This window comes from Oncorhynchus nerka, linkage group LG3 (assembly GCF_034236695.1).
Source record: "Oncorhynchus nerka isolate Pitt River linkage group LG3, Oner_Uvic_2.0, whole genome shotgun sequence".
Lineage (NCBI taxonomy): Eukaryota > Metazoa > Chordata > Actinopteri > Salmoniformes > Salmonidae > Oncorhynchus > Oncorhynchus nerka.
Window position 1 is genome coordinate 22508001 of NC_088398.1, and position 24432 is coordinate 22532432.

General features: G+C 40.6%; 2 protein-coding genes and 1 pseudogene across 2 annotated transcripts; all 3 read right to left on the reverse strand.

The window, feature by feature from the left end:
* Window positions 1-9394, reverse strand: part of LOC115114178 (D-ribitol-5-phosphate cytidylyltransferase-like) — a 43460-nt pseudogene extending 34066 nt beyond the window's left edge.
* A 2452-nt stretch (window positions 9395-11846) lies between these two features.
* Window positions 11847-14309, reverse strand: LOC115114666 (sclerostin domain-containing protein 1-like). The gene is made up of 2 exons (XM_029643093.2): window positions 13971-14309; window positions 11847-12876 (listed from the first exon to the last, which is right to left on the reverse strand). Exons 1-2 carry the CDS (start codon window positions 14176-14178, stop codon window positions 12428-12430), a joined length of 657 nt encoding a protein of 218 aa, XP_029498953.2. The 5' UTR covers window positions 14179-14309; the 3' UTR covers window positions 11847-12427.
* A 4683-nt stretch (window positions 14310-18992) lies between these two features.
* On the reverse strand, window positions 18993-23767 carry LOC115114671 (ankyrin repeat and MYND domain-containing protein 2-like). The gene is made up of 10 exons (XM_029643106.2): window positions 23557-23767; window positions 23016-23080; window positions 22525-22663; window positions 22299-22397; window positions 21922-22082; window positions 21390-21604; window positions 20935-21070; window positions 20397-20525; window positions 20083-20212; window positions 18993-19835 (listed from the first exon to the last, which is right to left on the reverse strand). Exons 1-10 carry the CDS (start codon window positions 23621-23623, stop codon window positions 19681-19683), a joined length of 1296 nt encoding a protein of 431 aa, XP_029498966.1. The 5' UTR covers window positions 23624-23767; the 3' UTR covers window positions 18993-19680.
* Between the last annotated feature and the right edge of the window lie 665 nt (window positions 23768-24432).

The window sequence follows — 24432 nt, forward strand, 5'->3', positions numbered from 1 at the left end:
TGACGGATTTGTGATAGACAGAAAATCTTACAATGTAAAAGTTATAAGCCTACATTTTAAGATAAGAATCCACACATTTATGATTTTGGTCAAAGGGGTGATTCCTGACGAATCTAGGTTAAAAAAATATGATTTGGGAGATTTTCCCAACATTTAATCCATAGAAGGGTCCATTGGAGGAAGGATTATTGACATATTTGACATTTGTATCATAAAGCACAATTGAGAAATAATGAATTGAAGTTGGAACATTTGTGACATTATGGTCTTACCCAGGCCTCCTTTAAGACGTTAGAATGTTTCATCTGTAGGTGCTACAAAGAAAAATGTTTTTCATATGAAGCTTTGCCACTTGCTCTGTAATATAAGTAACATTTTGATTTCAATAATGATTTTCTTACATTAATGTATGAATATTTAAAAATAGAAACATGAATATTGAAAACATACCCTTTTCGATATGGCAAATGTTTTAATATATTGTTGAATATAGTATACTCTACAGGCATATCAAAGTTCCAAAGTGGGATCTCTGCTAGTTTTGATGTTATGGACAATTTTATACAGAGAAATTGTCATAGTAGGCAATGTAACCAATCACAGCCCTCATTTTAATTGTATCATTGCACATCCTGCAAATCACCAGCAGAGGGCAACTGTTTTGAATCGATTTTCACAATCACTGTTTGTAATCCTTACAAATCGGATCATAACTTTAACAGTAGAAGAGATCCCACTCTGGAACTTTGAAATGCCCACAGAGTATATTATGTTCAACAATATATGAAAAAATATAGCAAATCAAAACATTTTCAGTGTTGGGGGTAATGCTTTACAAAAGTACCGCATTACAGTAATGTATTACTTGTATCAGTAATGGAATAATATAACAAGTTACTGTGTTCAAATATTGTAATACTATAATAGTACTTTTTCAAGTAACGCATCCAATACTGGCAAATTGGGCCACCTTGATTGGCAAAGTGGGACACTTAATTATTTATTGTAAAGAAGGATAATTGAGAGGGTACATGAATAATATATATTCGTGATAAATTAAATGTATTAAAAACACTAGGTATTTTTGTGGAACATTAATAATTAATGATCTACACGAAATACTATGAAAAATAAAGCACTAATATATCTTAATTAGATAAGTACTCAACCCCATGAGTCAACACGTTAGAATCCCCTTTGGAATAGCTTACAGCTGTGAGTCTTTCTGCCTAAGTCTCTAAAGAGCTTTCGACACATGGGTTGTGCAACATTTGCCCATTATTCTTATCAAAATTCTTCAAGCTCTGTCAAATTGGTTGATGATCATTGCTAGACAACCATTTTCAAGTCTTGACATTTATTTTCAAGCAGATTTAAATCAAAACTGTAACTGGGCCACTCAAGAACATTTACTGTCTTCTCGGTAAGCAACTCCAGTGTAGATTTGGCCTTGTGTTTTAGGTTACTGTCCTGCTGAAAGGTGAATTTATCTCCCAGTGTCTGGTGGAAAGTATACGGAACAAGATTTTCCTCCAGGATTTTGCCTGTGCTAAGCTCAATTACGTTTCTTTTTTAACCTGAAAAACTCCCCAGTCCTTAAAGATTAGAAGCATACCCATAACATGATGCAGCCACCACTATGCTTGGAAATATAGAAAGTGGTACTCAGTAATATGTTGTATTGGATTTTCCCCAAACATAACACTTTGTATACAGGACAAAAAGTGATTTGCTTTGCCACATTTCTTTCAGCATTAATTTAGTGCCTTGTTTCAAACAGGATGCATGTTTTGGAAAATGTTTTATTCTGTACAGGCTTCCTCATTTTCACTCTGTCAATTAGGTTAGTATTGTGGAGTAATTACAATTATTATTTAAATGATTTTTAAAAAACCTTTATTTAACTAGGAAAGTCAGTTAAAAACAAATTCTTATTTACAATGACTACCTACCAAAAGGCAAAAGGCCTCCTGTGGGGATGGGATAAAAAATATTTTTAAAATAAAAAAAAATAATAATAAAAAAAAAATATATATATATATATACACTGCTCAAAAAAATAAAGGGAACACTTAAACAACACAATGTCAATCACACTTCTGTGAAATCAAACTGTCCACTTAGGAAGCAACACTGATTGACAATAAATTTCACATGCTGTTGTGCAAATAGAATAGACAACAGGTGGAAATTATAGGTAATTAGCAAGACACCCCCAATAAAGGAGTGGTTCTGCAGGTGGTAACCACAGACCACTTCTCAGTTCTTATGCTTCCTGGCTGATGTTTTGGTCACTTTTGAATGCTGGCGGTTCTTTCACTCTAGTGGTAGCATGAGACGGAGTCTACAACCCACACAAGTGGCTCAGGTAGTGCAGCTCATCCAGAATGGCACATCAATGCGAGCTGTGGCAAGAAGGTTTGCTGTGTCTGTCAGTGTAGTGTCCAGAGCATGGAGGCGCTGCCAGGAGACAGGCCAGTACATCAGGAGACGTGGAGGAGGCCGTAGGAGGGCAACAACCTAGCAGCAGGATCGCTACCTCCACCTTTGTGCAAGGAGCAGCAGGAGGAGCACTGCCAGAGCCCTGCAAAATGACCTCCAGCAGGCCACAAATGTGCATGTGTCTGCTCAAACGGTCAGAAACAGACTCCATGAGGGTGGTATGAGGGCCCGACGTCCACAGGTGGGGGTTGTGCTAACAGCCCAACACCGTGCAGGACGTTTGGCATTTGCCAGAGAACACCAAGATTGGCAAATTCGCCACTGGCGCCCTGTGCTCTTCACAGATGAAAGCAAGTTCACACTGAGCACGTGACAGACGTGACAGAGTCTGGAGACGCCGTGGAGAACGTTCTGCTGCCTGCAACATCCTCCAGCATGACCGGTTTGGCGGTGGGTCAGTCATGGTGTGGGGTGGCATTTCTTTGGGGGGCCGCACAGCCCTCCATGTGCTCGCCAGAGGTAGCCTGACTGCCATTAGGTACCGAGATGAGATCCTCAGACCCCTTGTGAGACCATATGCTGGTGCGGTTGGCCCTGGGTTCCTCCTAATGCAAGACAATGCTAGACCTCATGTGGCTGGAGTGTGTCAGCAGTTCCTGCAAGAGGAAGGCATTGATGCTATGGACTGGCCCACCCGTTCCCCAGACCTGAATCCAATTGAGCACATCTGGGACATCATGTCTCGCTCCATCCACCAACGCCACGTTGCACCACAGACTGTCCAGGAGTTGGCGGATGCTTTAGTCCAGGTCTGGGAGGAGATCCCTCAGGAGACCATCCGCCACCTCATCAGGAGCATGCCCGGGCATTGTAGGGAGGTCATACAGGCACGTGGAGGCCACACACACTACTGAGCCTCATTTTGACTTGTTTTAAGGACATTACATCAAGTTGGATCAGCCTGTAGTGTGGTTTTCCACTTTAATTTGGAGTGTGACTCCAAATCCAGACCTCCATGGGTTGACAAATTTGATTTCCATTGATAATTTTTGTGTGATTTTGTTGTCAGCACATTCAACTATGTAAAGAAAAAAGTATTTAATAAGAATATTTCATTCATTCAGATCTAGGATGTGTTATTTTAGTGTTCCCTTTATTTTTTTAAGCAGTGTATATATATAGAGGACAAAACACACATCACAACAAGAAAAGATACCACAACACTACATAAAGAGAGACCTAAGACAACAACATAGCATGGCAGCAACACATGACAACACAGCATGGTAGCAACACCACATGACAACAACATGGTAGCAGCACAACATGGTAGCAGTACAAAACAGGGTACAAACATTATTGGGTACAGACAACAGCACAAAGGCAAGAGGGTAGAGACAACACATCATGCAAAGCAGCCACAACTGTCAGTAAGAGTGTCCATGATTGGGTCTTTGAATGAAGAGATTGAGAATGTTGTTGATCCATCCTCAGTTTTCTCCTATCACAACCATTACACTATGTAACTGTTTTAAAGTCACCACTGGCCTGATGTTGAAATCCCGAGCAGTTTCCTTCCTATCCAGAAACTGGGCTAAAAATGGAGTTTTTGAGCTAGGAAGTATTTGTGTCGTGTCTGGGCGTATTGATACACCCTCCAAAGCGTAAGTTAATAACTTCACCATGCTCAGAGGGATATTCAATGTCTGCTTTTTATAACAAAATTTCCCATCTTCCAATAGGTTCCCTTCTTTGCAAGGCATTGGAAAACCTCTGTGGTCTTTGTGGTTGAATCGGTGTTTGAAATTCACTGCTCGACTGAGGGACCTTACAGAACATTGTTAAACACTATTATTGCACACAGAGTGAGTCCATGTTTTATTCACATTTTTACTTATGAACTTATTTAGGCTTGCCATGACAAAGGGGTTTAATACTTATTGAAAAGACATTTCAGCTTTTTATTTTCTATTTATTTGTAAACAATTCAAAAAACATTATTCCACTTTGACAATATGAGGTATTGTCTTGGCCAGTGACACAACAACATTTGAAAAGGGTCAAGGGGTGTGAACACTTTCTGAAGGCACTATTCTTGTATGGTTATGTACATAGATAGCTAGGGTTTTTAATGTTGGTGAGGTCATATCTTTCCAAGTAAAATGAAGCTATGCTAGCTTTCGCTAGCAAGCTAGCCGATAGCAGAATGAAGGAAAATTAAATGGAACATTTGATCCTATTAAGAAAATGGATATCTGTTAAGGAAACATCTATTTCAAAATGGTATTTCTCCATTAAAATGACCTAGGGGAGTGTCAGTTTTAAAGTAACAGGGTCTCCCAGTTTGACAGTAGGCAATTGGCAGCAGCATACCACCCTGAATCCCACTGCTGGCTTGCCTCTGATACACAGAGTTGGTCCTGGTTGGTCCCTGGGTGGGAGACCAGATTATGCTGGAAGCGCTGTTGGAGGGCCAGTACAAGGCACTCTTTACACAGGTCAACAACAAAAAAATATCCCTTGCCCCAGGGCAGTGATTGGGGACATTGCCCTGTGTATGGGTGCCTTCTTTTGGATGGGACGTTAAACAGGTGTCCTGACTCTCTGTGGTCACTAAAGATCCCATGGCACTCATCGTAAGAGCAGGGGTGTTAACCCTCGGCATTCTGGCTAAATTCCCAATCTGGACCTCATCATGGCCACCTAATTATCCCCGGCTTCCAATTGGCTCATTCATACCCTGTAACTATTCCCCAGGTCAATGCTGTAAATGACAATGTGTTCTCAGTCAACTTACCTGGTAAAATAATTGTTGTAAAAATAATGGGAAACTGCCAAAATTGTAATATTTTAAAAAGGTGAGAGTACTGTAGTACAAAAACCACTTACAGTAATTTTGTTTCTCAATTACATCCCATTACAAAATATGTTGTAATGAGACAGTGAATATCCTTCCTTCATGTTTTATAACATGATTTACCTCAGAACACTGTCATTTTACTTACCATTATGCCTCTGTTAGTCCACGGGATGCCACACCCACAATGATGATGTCATACCCATTGAACCCATTGTTTATCATCAAATACTTAGGTATTTGATGGGTATTGATTGTTGATTATGTCATTGTACATATTTAAAGATATCTATTACAAAGCTTAAGAGTCCTACTTTTGTCTGTGTCCCATTTAACCAATACTCACCCTATATGGAATTGTTCCACAAATACGTGTGAAAGAGACATTTATACTCATTACGATAAAACATAAATATTGAATATGTTCTAACACAATTTCCATATAAACAATCAAAATCTGATGAATGCAATTCAAAAACGTGTCTTTTATCACAACGAAATGATGTCTTGGTAAATCTAACACATCAAACGGATATTGTCCAAAAACATTCTGTCAGCTTTACGAAAAAATACATAGCCTACATATTAAAGCCATTAAATGCCGGCTATCAAATCAAAACAAGGCCGACTTCAAATGCCGATCGCAAGATTCAAATAACCCGCGCATTAATTGACCGCGGCACAAATGCAAACTATGTCAGATAAATCCTACACATAATAATGCATTGAAATGAAAGGCATATAATCAAAGGGATTACTTATCATCAAGGACCTAAAGTATTTAAGACTAATGAAATCGACCAAACTACGGCAAAAAGTAGCAAAGGAAAATCTACACCTTCGCTCATCTGATAGGGATATAGTGGAGCTTCGTGCTGAATGGATGGCGTAAAAAAAAAGCCAAATAAAGAGAATGTAATAGATTACATGTAATAGAGTGGTTTTCCAAGTAACAAATCCAAACACCGTTCATGTTTATATTTTTTAATTTTCATAAATTATTGTAAGAAAATTGTTATTGAAATCAAAATACTACTCATAGTACAGAGCAAGACGTAAAGCTTCATATGAATTATACTTTGAAAAAATGTCAAATATATGTCAACAAACATTCCTCCAAAGGACCCTTCTATGATTAAATGCTGTGAAAATCCCCAAAATCATGTTGTTTTTTTGTTCTAGTTTTGTGAGATATCACCCCACGGTGAAATTATTTCCATTATTATTTCACAAGTATTCTTGGATGTTCAAATAGTCTCACATGTAAATTAAAAAAAAATCACAGACAGTTAGACCTGTAGTAACCACTTTACTTCAATGTTATTTTTAAGTTACCTTTGCCAAGCCAAGAGGTCTTTTCCTGTTGTTCGATGGAGTGATAGGCTGCACAGTGCCAGAGTATATTAATGTGTCATTTCTTTCCCAGACATAACCATGAACATAGTGAAAATGATGGCACCCACACCACAATCTCTTCAGCTTGAAACCCTGCAGGTTCGAGCACATCTGGTGAACAATGGACGACTGTAAAGACTTGGTGTGATGTATGAGAATCATAAAGTCTTTTGTCATCTAGTCGCATTGCTGGGATTAATTATTTCTTAAGCATAAATCTCTCTCAGACTGTCATTTTATGTGATTCAAGGGACCTTTTAAAGCAATTATTTGACATTGAGAGGGAACATTCAAAACCTGCAGGACATGACTAGTGCTCGATTTGGAAAAAGTTTTGCAGATACCTAAGGTTCTCTATTTCCCCTGGAGACAACTTCACAAAATCATTATCTAAACGTGAAAACTAACTACTGTACAAGGCTTGGTTTGGACTTTGTTTCAAGGTGCATCCTTGTTGGCATATTTCCATTTAAGAAAATCATTCAATAGTTGGTTGTTATATCAGTCACATCCCTAATTCAAATGTGCACGGTAAACATAGTAATTTTTAGCCAGGTCAAACAGACTGACTGATGCATTCCCTTTCTGTTTAATTGAAACAGAATGTGAGTTTTCGTGAGATCAGGCTGGGTTCACGGGGCTATGTATTTTTTACATAGCCCCAAAATCGGGCTACCAGTTTTTATTAACTGGACCTTGGGTAGACTACAAGTAATGTTTTGTGTACAAGAGCTGCCTAGAAGTACCTACCCTCTGATAAGCCTAGTAGATGACATCATAGATGAATCCCTGGGGCATCTCACTGGCTTGGTTCTCTCCAGAGAATGGTCCAGGTAGCCCTCCAATGTGGTTGCAATCACTGTGGAAACCAGAGGTCGGATAACCCCAGCAACCTGCAAAATAATAAACGGAACAGAATATGTCATTCTTCCTTATTCTTTATGGCAAATACACACATCAATCCATAATGTATCAAATGGTTCCGATGCTATTGTGTCTTGAGGCTTACCACAATTGTTCTAGCCATGGCTGGATAACAACAATAAATACTAGCTAAACAACAGCTTGTGCATACAATGCTTTTTAAACAACATTCCTGAGATCCTATTTTCTTGTGACCATGACGTGATTGAGGATGAAAATCCCCATTGTGCCAAGAACAAGTATGGTCAATGAGGTAATGGGGGCAAAATGACTTGCAAATGGAATGAAAGCAAACATGTGTTATGTGTGTTACACATGTTGTTAAAATCAAAATTAATCTCATGCTCTTCAGAGGAGACTGACATTTAATCATGATCGGGGATACTGGCAAGTTAATGAAGACCAGACTGCCGGCTTTGAGAGTCAGTCACACACACACACACACACAGTCAGCCCCAATGTCAAAGAGCTCCTGCTCTTACTTCTCACTTTTGTGACCAGCCTTCAACAATATCATGTCACAGCTAATAAAATGTAAATATGAATCACCATCTAAACATATCAGTGTCTTCCTTAGCCACTAATATCAGCCAATGTGGTTTACATTTGTCATGGCTTACAGTAGGTACACATGGCTACAGTTGAGAGCAATGAATCGGTCCGTCTGTGCCCCACTGACTGTGTCGCGGTGGAAGAGATAGAGGACTTTGAATATGTACAAACCCCTTGCTCTTTGGCAGCCATTGTTATCTTCAAGAAGAAGTCCTCTTCCACAAAGGGACGCACTACATCATGAATGATGACCACCTTTGGTTTGACGCGGGCCATACCACCCTCTCACTCACTGAGGGCCCGACCCCATTGAATATAGATCTGTGGCGAGTAGATCCGCCATGTACCACTAGGACATTTCTGTGGTGGAAGCGGTGGATAATGTCCATCATCAAATCTAAGCTCTCCTTGGCAACCACCACAACGATGCTTTGGATCCATGGCACTCTGTCAAAGAAACAGTATGTCTAGTCATAAGTCAACAGCTTTCGCACTGCGGTTAGGACATATCATTCTTGTTGAGTATATTTGTTTCATTACTTGTGTCATGACTTGTTATATTACCATACATAACACATTCGGGTGAAATTATTTGCATACATTATTTCAACCAAATTCAAATGAAATGGTCACATTGAAACAAAAATACATGGTAGTATAAAGAACAAGTAGGCTATTTTGGACGTTGTAGAAAGTTTTTGGAAGTTGTAGAAAGACTCAAAATTGTAATGTGTGACCTGATGGATTCAGTAAAGATCTTTTGAATGGGATAATTTGAGACATTACAAAACCTCACATTTATTCAACGATAACATCGTTGGCACCCCAGTGAAATTGTTTGTTTACATGTGGCCACTGTCTTGTGCAGTGACAAGGTTAAGGGGCAGGACCATAAAACTACAGTATTCCAAACGGGACATATATGTATTTGCATGCAAACATTCGACACTTCATGTGCTACCTCTCGAAAGTTTGAAGTGTGTAGCTTATCAGAAGTCTGTTGAGAAACGTGCAGAGCTGTTTGGGTGTCAATATCGCCGTTCTTTCTCCACTGCCACCGGCTGGAAAAACCACAGCTACCGGGAAATCGACACTGCGAAGTCCCGCAATATGCTTGTCCAACCGGGCTTCGCATGTTGAGAAATGCCCTGGATCAACAGGCCTGGCCATGTCGCCCGTTTCCTCTTGCATGCTTTAGGACAATTTATTAATTTGAAGTTAAAACGGACTAAGATTGATGTCACGAATATATCCTACCGGTATCCCCGTGTACCGTTCCATTCATTATTTTATGGGCGGAGTCGCGTAGACAAGTGATTGATTCGATTTGCGCGGTCGAGGAAGCCCCATACGAGCTACACGTCACTGATGTTATCTGTGGGGTCTTTGCTGATGTTCTCAAGATTTCGATATCATCATATCTACTATGTATTTGTGGTTATTTATGACTTTCATGCCTTTTAAAATGTTGACTGCTTGATGCAATTGAGCATACATTTACATTTTAGTCATTTAGTAGATGCTCTTATCCAGAGCGATTTACATGAGCAATTATGGTTAACTGTCTTGCTCAAGGGCACATTGAGAGATTTTACACCTAGTCAGCTCAGGGTTTTGAACCAACAACCTTTCAGTTACTGGCCCAACACTCTTAACTGCCCAGGCTACCCGCCGCATATTCATTTATTCAAGATTGCTTGATCTGGTGCAACTGTATAACTAGTGGGATATGATAATTGTATGTGTAGGCCTATACGATATGGGATTACTTCACCTACAGTTGAAGTCAGAAGTTTACATACACTTAGGTTGGAGTCATTAAAACTCGATTTCAACTACTCCACCAGTTTCTTGTTAACAAACTATAGTTTTGGAAAGTCGGTTAGGACATCTACTTTGTGCATGACACAAGTCATTTTTCCAACTTATAATTCACTGTATCACATTTCCAGTGGGTCAGAAGTTTACATACACTAAGTTGACTGTGCATTTAAACAGCTTGGAAAATTCCAGAAAATGATGTCATGGATTTAGAAGATTCTGATAGGCTATTTGACATCATTTGAATCAATTGGAGGTGTACCTGTGGATGTATTTCAAGGCCTACCTTCAAACTCAGTGCCTCTTTGCTTGACATCATGGGAAAATCCAAATAAATCAGCCAAGACCTCAGAAAAAAATTGTAGACGTCCACAAGTCTGGTTCATCCTTGGGAGCAATTTCCAAATGCCTGAAGGTACCACATTCATCTCTACAAACAATAGTACGCAAGTATAAACATCATGGGGACCACGCAGTCATCTTACCGCTCAGGAAGGAGACGCGTTCTGTCTCCTAGAGATGAACGCACTCTGGTACGAAAAGTGCAAATCAATCCCAGAACAAAGCAAAGGACCTTGAGAAGATGCTGAAGAAAACAGGTACAAAAGTATCTATATCCACAGTAAAACGAGTCCTATATCGACATAACCTGAAAAGCAGCTCAGCAAGGAAGAAGCCACTGCTCCAAACCCCCATAAAAAAAGCTAGACTACGGATTGCAACTGCACATGGGGACAAAGATTGTACTTTTTGGAGAAATGTCCTCTGGTCTGATGAAACAAAAATAGAACTGTTTGGCCATAATGACCATCGTTATGTTTGGAGGAAAAAGAGGGAGGCTTGCAAGCCGAAGAATACCATCCCAACTGTGAAGCATGGGAGTGGCAGCATCATGTTGTGGGGGTGCTTTGCTGCAGGAGGGACTGGTGCACTTCACAAAATAGATGGCGCCATGAAGAAGAAAAGTGATGTGGATATATTGAAGCAACATCTCAAGACATCAGTCAGGAAGTTAAAGCTTGGTCGCAAATGGGTCTTCCAAATGGACAATGACCCCAAGCATACTTCCAAAGTTGTGGCAAAATGGCTTCAAGACAAAGTAAGCGTATTGGAATGGCCATCACAAAGCCCTCACCTCAATCCTATAGAACATTTGTGGGACAAACTGAAAAAGCGTCTGCAAGCAAGGAGGCCTACAAACCTGACTCAGTTACACCAGCTCTGTCAGGAGGAATGGGCCGAAATTCACCCAACTTATTGTGGGAAGCTTGTGGAAGGCTACCCGAAAAAGTTTAACCCAAGTGAAACAATTTAAAGGCAATGCTACAAAATACTAATTGAGTGTATGTAAACTTCTGACCCACTGGGAATGTGATGAAAGAAATAAAAGCTGAAATAAATCACTCTCAACTATTATTGACATTTCATTCTTAAAATAAAGTGGGGATAATAACTTATCTAAGACAGGGAATTTTTACTGGGATTAAATGTCAGGAATTGTGAAAAAATTAGTTTAAATGTATTTGGCTAAGGTGTATGTAAACTTCGACTTCAACTGTACATGCTTCAACATTGAAATGCCATCTAGTGTTCCATAGAACAATTTGGGGTAGGCCTACATATTTGTAGGTGGTCGACATGCGCTGCCACCCAAGATATGTTTAAAACTAAATTACTATGTGTAAGTAGCCTGCCACAGGACATGGACTTACATCAATGAAACAAGAACTTGAAAATGGCCCCAGGACATAAAATAATTGCAGGGGGAACATCAATAAAGTATGCAAAAAATAATAGTGGGTAATAGTCCATTTTAAAAGTGGTAAATTAAGAATCAACATACAATAAGGGGAAATTTGGGTTAACATGTTTTATTAAAATGAAAGCATGAGCAATGACAGATTTTTGCAAAATATGTGTGATGCATATTAAAAGGTTTAGCAAATGAATAGCAATACAACATATATATTACATCATATACATCTTATCGAAAACGTTTATACATATGTTATCATACTTCAGAGGACATGTGATATCATATTATATATGTACACATATTTACATTGTGTTGTGTATTTGTGGTGCTTTTGTGTTGGGAATCCATTTTCATGCAGAGCTTATTTTATTACATTATATTGGCTGTAAAACTGTTTGTATAATGGAGTTATGAGCAGGTTTACATTGTCATACAAGAACTTAAATGATGAGAGTTATCTTAAGGTTCCAGACAGTTCTATTGGTCATGATGACCCCATTTAGGTTAATTTCATTTTATTAGCTAATGACTCAATGGTGCCCATTGGCCCTCAGATGTAGCAAGCAACCAATGTCATTCGCTTTTACAAAGTCACTTTCAGTGGTCCTCCTCACAACAAGCCAGTCCCAATAAAGAGATAATCCAAGACCACAGTCACAGAGGCATTCTGCAGTCCTGCCTTAGGGCTCTGCTTCATGCCAATTCTCATTTAGCTTAATCTTCCCTAGCCTCCTTTTGGCTTTGGCTTTGTGTTTGTGGAGAAGCTGGGGCCGAGACAAGGCAGGCTCCTCAAACTTCATATGGCTCGACTCGTTGTGTTGCCGGGAGTACCTCTTACACTTGCACGAGGTGACCACGGTGATTTTGTACGTTCTTGTGCTGCCGTCCTGGCACTGCAGCTGGATGCGTTGGGTGCGCGTCTTGTCGTTGACGCAGCGCCAGTCCTGACTGTTCCTCCGGCTCCAGAACTTTCTGCCGTAGCCGCCGCCGATCCAGTTGGGAAGCATCTGAGCGGGGAGGCACTCACCAGCACATACTAGCTCCTTTATGGGGTTGATGCTTGTGCATTGGCCATCAGAGATGTACTTGGTGGACCTCAGCTCTCTACAGCCAACTTGGCTTCTCTGGTCTGTGAAAGAGAGAAACAGAAAAACGATGAGAATCAAACCACTTTGAAGATTAAAAATGTCCTTTTGTGGCCACAAACAATTTGGTTTCACTTTGAATCCTACTGCAGGTAACATAAAGGGTTTTCGATCAGAAAACCTTACAAACACAGCCATCTATTTGGTTCATTTGGAGGTTTTTGGCACAGACTGTAAGCCTATACTGGTTACTGGCTTGTAGGGAGGAAATGGTGCATTGCACTTGCATGAGAGGAAGGGCTTTAGTGTTCTGAGCTATGGCTTTCTTGTAGGATTATCAGCAGGCAACTGGTAGGACTATCAGCACTGTTCTGCTCCAGGCTACAGTTCCTCACTCTCCCTGTAATCCAAGCCAGGGCCCCATTCACAGACTGCCATACACCTCTGTGACAATGTGCCCCCTTCTCTATGACAGAGTTTGATGAATGAAGAGAGGAGAGGCTCCCTTTCTCTCCTTCATGCTCGGGGTCCTGAGAGAGCTCAAGTCAAACACCGCCACAATCACAGACTTCCTGTGTATAGGAACACACATCCATTCAGTGGCGCTGACACACGATCACTCCCCAAGCGCTAGCCTGGCTGCCCTGGGTGACTCATCTCTGCTGCCCTGCTTGGACACTTGCCAGGAGTGTGTGTGTGTGTGTGTGTGTGTGTGTGTGTGTGTGTGTGTGTGTGTGTGTGTGTGTGTGTGTGTGTGTGTGTGTGTGTGTGTGTGTGTGTGTGTGTGTGTGTGTGTGTGCGTGTGTGGAAGATCATTGTGCCAAGCTTTGTCTGGTCTCACTCAGTGGGGGCATCTGATACTGTCTCTGGAGAGTGTCACTACTTAGCTACTGACCAGAGCTGATCATATGTAATTTTAGCAGTTACATTAAGAATGTAGTATATTAATTTCAAATATAATTTAGAGAACACCATCTCAACAACCTAATTGTAGAAGCCTCTATAAACCTGCTTGCGCTGGAAAAAAATATGTCTATGCACTTGTCTTGAGAAATAATAAAAACATTTAAAAGTAAATCAGTTAAAAACAAAGCACAATTTCTCAATGTTTTGAGAAAGAATACTGAACAATACTCACCAACTCTATCGTTCCCAGCAGTATTTCCCGCGCCTCTCCCGCCGTTTCTTGCCCGATTTAAAGAGACATTGCTCCGGGCATCCTGCACAGGAGTATCCACGTGCGAGTATAGGATCTCCGTAGCATCATTATTGAACGCCTGGCAACTCCTCACAAGAATAGAAAACAAGAATACAAGGTGGCACGACTTGCATGCGCTTAAGTGCATATTTGCTTCTGGGGATTTAGGGAATAAGCAGATCCCGTGTCAGGTAAATTGATTCTGTGCCTCTGATGTCTGCGGCAGAGATACTACGTTCTGAGCTTGTTTTATATAGGCCTGCCCGAGTCTAGTTTTGGCAACCGCTCAGGTGCACATCATGGGATCTCTTGACTGAAGGCTGGGCGTAACTGGATAACCACGCCCATGTGTCTGTGCGCTAGAGAGCCAGTGCGTCTAAAACATCTGGAGTGATCCTGTTCCTGTCTCTCCAATTGATGGGATTTGGTGCTATTGCGTAATTTGTGCTTCTTGATCGCAATCTATTCATCACATTTAATCTATTCAAAATAATAGAAGAACCCTCCACTTTTGGTCTCTGCAGTAATGTGTTCTTCTTCTGTTAAATGTTTTTTATATTTTTAAATATATATTCCCTCATTTAATCATCTTCCATGTTCTGACATGCAATCTCACCTATTCTTCTTAATTCAAAAATGAAAGCTGATACGGCCTGTGTAATTTGCTTTCGGTCTCTGTCATTCTCTTCCTCTCGACCTCTCAATCCCTTGTCATTTTTATACCTAATGATTGGAGTGCCTAGACTAACTGGAGTCTTTGTGTGTGCGCAACTCATGGCAAGGAGAGATATAATTACTTCTGTGGGAGCATTCACTTCAGCCTTGTCTTCCAGATTTGAAAAGAAGTGTCACACATAGACACTAATTGTTGCTTATGTGAATGAAATCTGATACACTTTTGTTCAGTGTCATTATCATATGAACCTTAAATATAGGGCCCTCCTTCCTCCTGTGTAGAATACCACAAAGCATTGAAAACAAAGCAGATGCCTGTATCTTGTGATATAATATCTGCCTGGATACATGTAAAGGTGAAGCCATAATATATTGTTTGTACTATTGATGATTTTGTAACTAACGACCTTGTCTCTTTCTTTAATGCAAGGCATATTTCACTAAAAAGTTATTTCACCTACCTCACTTCCGCCACAAAATAAAGACAATCAAACAATTTTATCCCAGGAGACTAGTAATACATGGATGGCTTTCCCATCTACAGTCCTTTAGGTGATGGGGTGAATGGTGCAGAAGTTCATACGATATACCACTGTCATGTTTCTCCTATCTAAAGGAGCAGAAAGCTGAGACAGCACCATCTGTAGGTGTCCAGACCATGGAGACGGTGACATATAGGAGTAGATCAGGTGACAGAATCCTGTGGGAAGTAAAGGGGCAGGCACACAATCCCACACACATTCCTGCACGCACAAATATGCACACACACACAGTGAGTTATTAACATATCGACAAGCAACATGACAGGAGTGTGTGTATTGGCAGGAAGGGACCCTCATGTGGTAATATGAGGGGGTGGGGGGGGGGGACTAGAGAGGGACAACATGGGAACAAAGCCAAGAGAAAAGGTTCATGGGTGTGTAGAATTCACTATGAATCCCCAAGGAATCCCACTGTGTAAATGCAGACAGTGGATTTGTGTCTTATGCTAGAGAGAGCTGTTCCCAGTTTGCCTTTAGCCACCAGATTCAAGGTACTGATTTCATTTTCCCAATTGTATATTATAATTGATATGAAGTATTATGTCAAAATTGTGAAACATCCCAGTTTACTGTGAAGAATAGAATTGTGAACTTGGGCTACAATTCAGTAATAGGCCCACGATAATGTAATTAAATAAGTGCATGCAATTCAGGGAAACCTTTGTCACCCTGCAGTCAATACACTAGGTAGAGATAGTATGCCATCTACTGACCAGTCGTTGCCATTGTTGAAGGAACACAATTGCAGCACGAGTAATAATGTCATATCATGAACTTTAAAATAATAATAATAATAAATAAAACAATATCATGATTGTTATCATTTAGCCTCACATTACACCAAAATCTATCAATTATTGCCTCCTGCCCCCCCCCCCCCCCAAAAAAAAACCTGTGCAATCTGAAGATGAGGCAAGAAAACAGAATTCTTTGTTTTGACAAAGAATATAAAACAGGGGTTTCCTGGCTCCAGGTAGATCTAGTAGGGTGGTTGGTTTGATTTGTCCTTCATATAGGTGATAGACATGTCTGAATTACTATACTTCATTTATTTTACCTAAAAGATTGATCAAGTATTTTGAAGATGTAATGATATTTAGAATTTCACTGCATATTCCTACAGGGGCTTCATGATGCTCTCCAGAAGTATGGAATCATGAGGGACATTGATGTCTGTCAACTTTACCTTGCCAAAAAGTAGTCTTCTCATAACTTCTATGGAATCTATAACTTAAGTATTTCAAATGAGGCCCTATTCATTGCAAGGCTGTGGACGTGATGTGACCTGTAAATTATAATTTGTTGGAAAATACCAATCATGTCAGTATATGCCAGTATTATGTTATATAAAATGCACAGAATGCAAATGAACATAATTTGATTATAGAGGACTCATCAATATTCAAGACTTTTCAATATTCTCCATGCTGAGATACTCAACAAGGTACTGTAGCCAACATCACAAACAGATAATGATACTGCATACAGTTATATTAAATGTGGGAATGTGTGACAATCAAACACTAGGCATGTCATATCAGAATAGCCAAGAAAGGAAAAATATAATTTTCCCATTTCCAATTCATAATGTTCTGTAAATGTTTCAAATTACCGAACTATCCTACCATTCCCTCAACTGTTGCATGACAGAAAATTACCTCCAAAATGATAAAATAACATATATTTCAGGTAAATATTGCCATCTTTATTTTCCTAAGCATATGCTATAACATTGCATTGCATGTTCTCTGTGTGAGTTTGTCTTGATGTGGATCTGTGTTTTCCATCCTCAAGTGCACACATGCCTGTCCTGTTTATAGACTGTTCCCAGATCTGTTTGTGCTCTTGTCAAGTCCATTGCTGTCATTGTCAAGCCAAGTTTGGCACGACAATGTCACATGGAGCTGTTAAGAGAGCAGAAACAGGCTGGCACCCAGGCTACAAGTCCTTACTGTATGTTTTCCATTCCTAGACGCCCTGGGACACCTGACCTTTCATTGGGTTCTTCTTCTGCACAAACACCAGATGAAGAGGCTGGAGGACTGCGTGACTGAGTTGAGGAACTTGTAGCATCTCCACACTGTCAGTGAGTGAATAGGGATTCCACTGATACTGTACAGTCTAAGGCCCTCACATTTGACATGGTTATGTGAGGAACAACAGATATGACCAGTGGAGGCTGGTGGGTGGAGGAAAAGAAGACAGGCTCATTTTAATGGTTGGAATGGAACAAATGGAACGGACTCAAACGTGGTTTCCATATGTTTGATACCATTCCATTAATTCCATTCCAGCCATTTCATCCTCCAATAGCTCCACCCCCACCAACCTCCTTTAGATTTGACACAGTATTGTAGATGAAAACTTGTTTGACAATTGCTTTTGCAGCTTTTATCCCTGAATCACTACTCACAACAGACCGGATATCGTCAATATGTGGTCCATAGCGTGCCTTCAGTGAGGCTATTGGATAGAAGAGGTATGTCAACAAATATTGAAATCATATTCCAAAAATGGGAAAATAGGCAACTAACTCGTGAAACTGTTACAATACATTGCTGTGTCAAGTCTGGGATGCTTGTTGAACCTAAAGTGATTCCCGGTTGACAGAGGTGAAGCAGGAGAGGAACAGTTCATTACAGCCGTTTAGTATAGAACACCATTGTGTCCCCCAGTTGGCAGCCGGGCAGACTCCTGCCAGTAGAGACTGGCATCTATGGGGAGGGATGACACCTTGCTCAAGGTAAAATACTGTACTGTACCAAAGGAGAAGAGCATTTGCCCTATATTGCAATTCACCAGCTTTTTTAATCTATTGAATTCAAAAATTGAGAAAATATGCAATCAATTTGATAATTTTCATCCAACTTGCAGTTCACTATGGATCAATACAACATTTAAAGTAAGTCACAAATAAGGGATATGGGTGATTATCTCTTCATACAAATTCTGCAATGTTACAATTGAACGTATGAATCCTAAAGTAGTGAATGTTCTCAATGTCTATTTATATGTGCTTCTCTGTGATGCTTATCTCTGCCCAGGAGCCCATTCGGTGAGATAGCATATCCCAGTGTGCACAGAGCCATGCAGAGATCCATCATGCAGTTCTCCACTGTGGACTGGAAGGCAATTTCCACTGCTGGGGAATGGAACCAGCCAGGGGCCAACATCCTCACTGTCATGTTCAGATAACTGCACCAGAAACAAGAGGGGTGAATCTCAATTGTATTTAACCGATTCTTCATGTCCTCTCTCCTTGGCTTCTTCTCAAAATGCATTGGAGAAGATCCCAGGGGAGGAACATCAGATCTTCTCTAATATGCTTTGAGAAGAGGAGGATGTGAGGAAATACAATTGAAATTCTCACCTGGAGGTCATACCACTGTGGTGTCATGCTGTATGAGCCTGTAGAGGGAGCTCTAGCTGAATTATACCAGTCAATAGAATCAGTTCTCATTACCACTACACAACAAACAGACACCCCAGTTCAATGTTACACAGTACAGGATGAACTGGAGGAAGAACTTTGGGAGTCTGAATCCTCACTGGTCTACGTTAAGCACATTTCCCATGTGAGTGGAGTCTAGTCTTAGCCTGATCCCAGATCTGTTTGTGCTATCATGTCAAAGCGGTGTCATACAAAACATTGTTTGGCATGACAAGGAGTGGCAAGGTTTGGCATGACTGATACAAACAGGCTGACACTCAAATGAGTAATCTGTCATATAATCAAAAGCACAGAGACAGTAGTGATGTTTATTCTGTTGTATTGCAAATCACAGTCATTTGACATCTTCGAAACATCAGTATTCAACAACAAAAAAGCCACATTGTTAGAGGGATTTGCCAAATTGCTTTTTCAGGAGGTTACAGTAACTTAAAAATGATTTTGTTCTTGGCCAATTCAAGCCAATTTACTGTATGTTTGGAAACAATGTCCTTTATCTATTAACTAGGGAAATTAAGGACATGAACAAACAGAAAAGCAATTAAACCTACGACTACTTCTTTACATAACACTCCCTGAAGCACTTTGCATTATTCTTGAAAAAAAAACTGACATAATTATATTAGTGTACAATTTAACATTGGACATGAATGATGAAAAAAAACATGGAATAATATATATATATTTTTTTAAAGCATAGACACTCGTGACCCTAACCCTTCTTCCATCGTGTGCAATAGTGTTGCGTTGCTTTGGTGGAAAACAATGTCAGATCATCAATAAATAAGGGATCCTTTCCCATGGGTTCAGGCCTTAAGCTTGCGTGAAGCTCCTGCGTACTTCATCCCCAGGTTAACTGTTGGGCCTTACATGGCAGGCCTCCCTTAGACCTTCTAGGACAACAGTGTAGACCTGTCGTAGGGGAGACAGCAGGGTGTATAGGCATTGTGCACCTGTGTTGGACGTCCCTTACAGACCTCCTTCAGTTCTCTGTGGCTGGAGTGGTGGAGACAGGGCTGGGGGGAGGGGGGTCTGCTTGGTTGTCAGAGTTTAACGGGGAAGACGGAGAGTCTTCATTGGGTCCTACTGAGAGGTCCTGCATGGAGCCTGTCGCCGACTCTACCGCCTGGCTCTGCTCTGAGAAACACATAAGTGGCCCACTGTTAACATGATGCCTTGTAACACGGCGCAATGGAAAGACGATTTAACCTAACTAACCACTTTTGAAGCTGAAGCATCCTATTCAAAACCAACTATCGTTTTGTAACCAATGTACAGTAGGTGTTTCATGTTATCCTTGGTCACTTCAAATTACAATGAGACATATACAAATTAAACAAGAGGTGACATGAAAATGTACGGCTGAAGAATATTTCTCCAATACCTTTCCTCTGTCGCTCCATCAGCTTGGCTGACTCTGCCTCGTGCTTTTCTCTCTGCTCCTGAAGCTGCTTGCAGACCTTCTTATGGGTGAACCAGTGCATTTTCTGGCAGGCTGGGGCACAGTAAATCACCTATAGGAATACAAAAACGTTGCATGTGTTGGGTAAGAAGAGAGGCCCATGCATCGGATGCAAGGATACATAATGACAGAATGACCATTGCTATTGCAGTTCTATGAATGATGACAATGGATATATGAATATAGCATTTGACTGTATTGATATGAGTTACTGTAGAAAAGCGCATTGTGCCTACCATTTTACAGATGGAGCATCTCTTCTCTGCTCCCTTCTCCCCACAGGTGGTACAGAACTCTGCATCCATGAAGCCCACCTGTCCTGTTATAGCCTGGATCAAAACTGAGATGGCTGTAGGATCGTTACCCTGACCAGGACAGAAAGGGGAAATGGTAGAGAAAATTGTAAATATACACAAGATATACAGTACAAACAATTGAAAATTACACTAATGGTCAAAGATTAAGCCTAGTCATGAACTAAAAAGCTATTTTAAAGGAAATTCCTCATTGAGCATACTTTTTAGTCCATGACTAAGCTTAATCATTGTCTGGGAAACCGGGCCTAACAGTATAAACGTTGAAATGGTTATTAAGCCCATAACATGAAACTATTACAAGTGGTGCTTCACTCAAACTGACGTTGCAAAATGAGTCTATATTAAATACACAGACAGACATCACGAGAGAGAGCATGACTGTAAAAGCACTTTGTGACAAATATTGATGGGAAAAGAGGCTTCATAAATCAATTTGATTGATGACTGATTGACTCACGATCTCCACGGGAGCGATACTTCGTACCAGCTGCTGCAGCAGTGTGGTGTCACGGTGGGGGAACTTGCGGATGCACTCTCTGATGAACTTCTCCTGGAACAGCGGGAAGCCGTCACTGTCCCGGCCCTTCAACAAGCTGAATGGGGACAGCAATGACATCTGGGGTTGTATGCATTGCAATACAGTATACATAACAATCAAAAACAGATTTAGTGTGTCAGAGTATTTCTACACATCATCAGTGCAGCCAGATATATGCATTTCATAGCAATTTCTTCCTTATCTTACCGACTTTTTGCATTGACATCCTCTGTCAGTCCAGTTTAATAAAAAATATCTATAAATAGTAATAATAGTGTCCGGGTAACCAGCCCCATATGTATTTACATGTTCATATGTGTATACACTATGCATGTCTGGAAAACCAGCCCCTACAGTCCAACCCCCTCGCCCACCTCTTGATGAGTCCTTCCAGCTTGTCATCACGCTCCTTGAGGAAGGAGGCACACTTCTGCAGCACACAGCTAATGTAGTGCATCTTCATTGCCAGCACCTCATTCATGTCCTGCTGCTTCACACACTTCTCACAGATCAGCTCCATCACCCGCCGGCACTTCTCCAGGGCCTCCACCTCGGCCAGCACCGGGTTCTCCTTCACCAGAAGCACCATCTGAGAGAGGCAGACAGAGAAGGGGGGGTTCTCATACACTATAAAGGGTGACATAACAGCTCCCTATGTAGGATGGATGGACATAACCCACTATTCGCCAAAAAGCTATGCTTTATAAAAAGGTGACATAACGCATGGATAGGGTTATATTGGTGGTGGTCTGTCTTTGTATTTTGCCTTTTACAGTTCTCCAACAGTCCTTGCTGGTCTGAGTGGTCTGGTGTACACATTGCTTTGATCAAATATGCATCACTTAATATCTCACTCCAACCCACTATTCCATATTGTGGCCCAGAGACAGCGGTGGTGGTATTTACCTTGACGGGGTTAAGGTTGGTGCTCATGATGATCTTGTGGAGGGGCCCTGCCAGTTTGGGGGGCAGCTTGGGCTCCTTCTCTAGCCCCTGGCGTTTGGTGTAATACTCCAGCTTGGCCCGCGAGAAGAAGTTGTTGATCACCGTCACACAGTCGTGCTGCCCTGGGGAGAGGGAGAGGAGATACACCTGGGTGAGAAACAAGTTCTGATGTCTCACTGTGACAGAGGTTGCATTCATAAGGCTCCAAACAGAATGTGCCCTAATGAACACAATCAGAATAAAGGGTGGCAATGTCAATATGGAGTCATTCAAGTTTATTCTGCGTCACAGACATCACATACACTTCCTGTTATGTGTGATATCCTTACTGTACTTACCGACAAACGCAGCCATCTGAGATGCTGTTCGCCCGACGGAGTTGACCACATCTGTCTCCGCTCCTGCATCTAACATCATCCAGGTGATATCAGTCTTACCTAGATGGCAAGGTGGGGAGAAAAGAGTTACCGCACACAGTCAAATTAATGAATTCACCATGGGGCACCCTGATCTACACAGGGATATCCTTTCTCAGCAATATGAACAGTGAGAAAATATGCCTACCTGATAGCCCGGCGAACATCAGTGCCGTGTATCCATGCTCGTGTTCATTACAGTTCACATCTGCCCCATGTTGCAGTAGCAGCTTGCACATGTCCGCCTTGCCCTTGTATGCAGCGTGCATGAGGGGTGTCATCCCATTCTGAGGAGAAACAGAACTGTCAGAGTAGTGTATGTTGTAGATATGCATCATTTAAGTAGCCTATTATAGACAAATGATGCCGAATTAGATCCACATAAAAATATTTCCCATTGTACAGCATTGTAGAATGCACAATACAGGACAATGAGATTGCGGAAAATAGCTTTTGCTAAACTGTGGAGTGCCTGGAATGGACTGCCTGCCTCTTGAGGAGCAGACATAGGCAATGTTATGAAACAAAAAGAGACATGCTGTCTGTGGTTTCCTTACTGTCCAGTTTGCAGACAAATTATGAAGAGCATAAATCAATCAAAAACTAATGTTACAATATAATATCGTTGAAAAATCAAACCTCATCCAAACAGTTGACTCTGACATCCTTGCAGCCCAATAATCTTGAGGCTTCTTGAACATTTCCTGAAAAAAGCATCAAAGGTCAATCATTACTTGTACAAGCATGCTATACCTTCAAGGAATTGTATTGCATTGAAAGTTATGAACACTGCCACAAGTTAACCAAGGCTTGAAACAACCAACAGTTATCTTGTCTAGAAAACTGTTTCAGAAATGTCATGAACTGACTAGCTAGCTAACATAACGTCTAGTAGTACTGTACAATACTAACGTTAGCAGATTAGAGATTTGTATAACTATCTGTACTAGCTTGGCTAGCTAGCTACAGTAGTTAGCAAGTTTCCTTCCAATGCAACTTGCTGAATTGAGCTATCAAGTTAGCCATATAGTCACCATCATTAGAAACATAATTTAACCCATTACATAACGCACTAGTTAAATGTGAAATCGCACAGCAATCTCAGATATCTTATCTAGACTACAGTAGCAAGCGTACTGTCTAGCTAGCTAGCATTAGCATTAAAGTAAAGAGGATTTACCTGCAGCAATAACTACGAATAATTCCCTCTCCGTGGGAGATAGATCTCCCTTCTTCGGAGCTGACATATTGGCTAGAATTGTGTGTTAAAAAAAAATCAGTCAATGACATAAGACAAATATGGATAATTATGAGTGAAACTAAATTATGAACTATCACGTTGTTTGGTTTTCATTCTGAAGCTTGCTAGCTGGCTGTTGGGGTTAAACTGGTGGTTTCAGACTGTACCACGTGTTTAGTACAAGGGTGGGCATAGAAATTCATATGAATTCATTCAACTTTTTCTCTTCCATTGAAGACATTAACACAGAACGTAAATAATATGCATATATATTATTGCAGTATACAAAATTTCAACACCGTAATGATTTATCATAATACGAACCGCTTTCAAAGCCCATTCTCCTCCCCCTTTTCAACATTTGTTAGCAGTTCCACAGAAGTTTAGAAAGTTCATTCTTGATATGTTGAAGCGTTTAGACTGTACGTATTTTATACATTGTTCCTCTAGCCGTCAGTGTTCTTCAATATGTTTTAGTGGGGTATAATTCATCACATTTGTTCTTAAGCACGAGCACACTTTCATAACTGGAATAACAAATATTAAGGTGTTTTATTGAAAAGCAATAGTGTTGTTTATGTCCAAATTAGAGGATAGAGGTTAAAGATACATTAGTGTCGTTATATGCTCCCATTGTTTCAAAAGTATTTTTCCTCATCAAAAATAGCATTTTTTTTACTGCAGTAATTTTGAAGTGTAACTGTAGTACACTACAGTTATTCTGTAATTACTGCTCCAAAATACTACAGTGGACTGCAGTTACTGCACTTTTACTGCAGTTTCAAAACTGCAATCTTTTTTGTAGGGGTTTACCCT

Bases quoted from the DNA above. Each gene is read 5' to 3' on its own strand.
- LOC115114666 (XM_029643093.2), bottom strand. From the start codon at position 14,178: ATGCACTTAAGCGCATGCAAGTCGTGCCACCTTGTATTCTTGTTTTCT. The intron at 12,877-13,970 runs GTGAGTATTGTT...TCTCTTTCACAG, and splicing joins TGCTGGGAACGATAGAGTTG to ACCAGAGAAGCCAAGTTGGC.
- LOC115114671 (XM_029643106.2), bottom strand. From the start codon at position 23,623: ATGTCAGCTCCGAAGAAGGGAGATCTATCTCCCACGGAGAGGGAATTA. The intron at 22,398-22,524 runs GTAGGCATATTT...CTTGCCATCTAG, and splicing joins GATGTTCGCCGGGCTATCAG to GTAAGACTGATATCACCTGG. The intron at 21,071-21,389 runs GTGGGCGAGGGG...GTCCCCATTCAG, and splicing joins CTGGAAGGACTCATCAAGAG to CTTGTTGAAGGGCCGGGACA.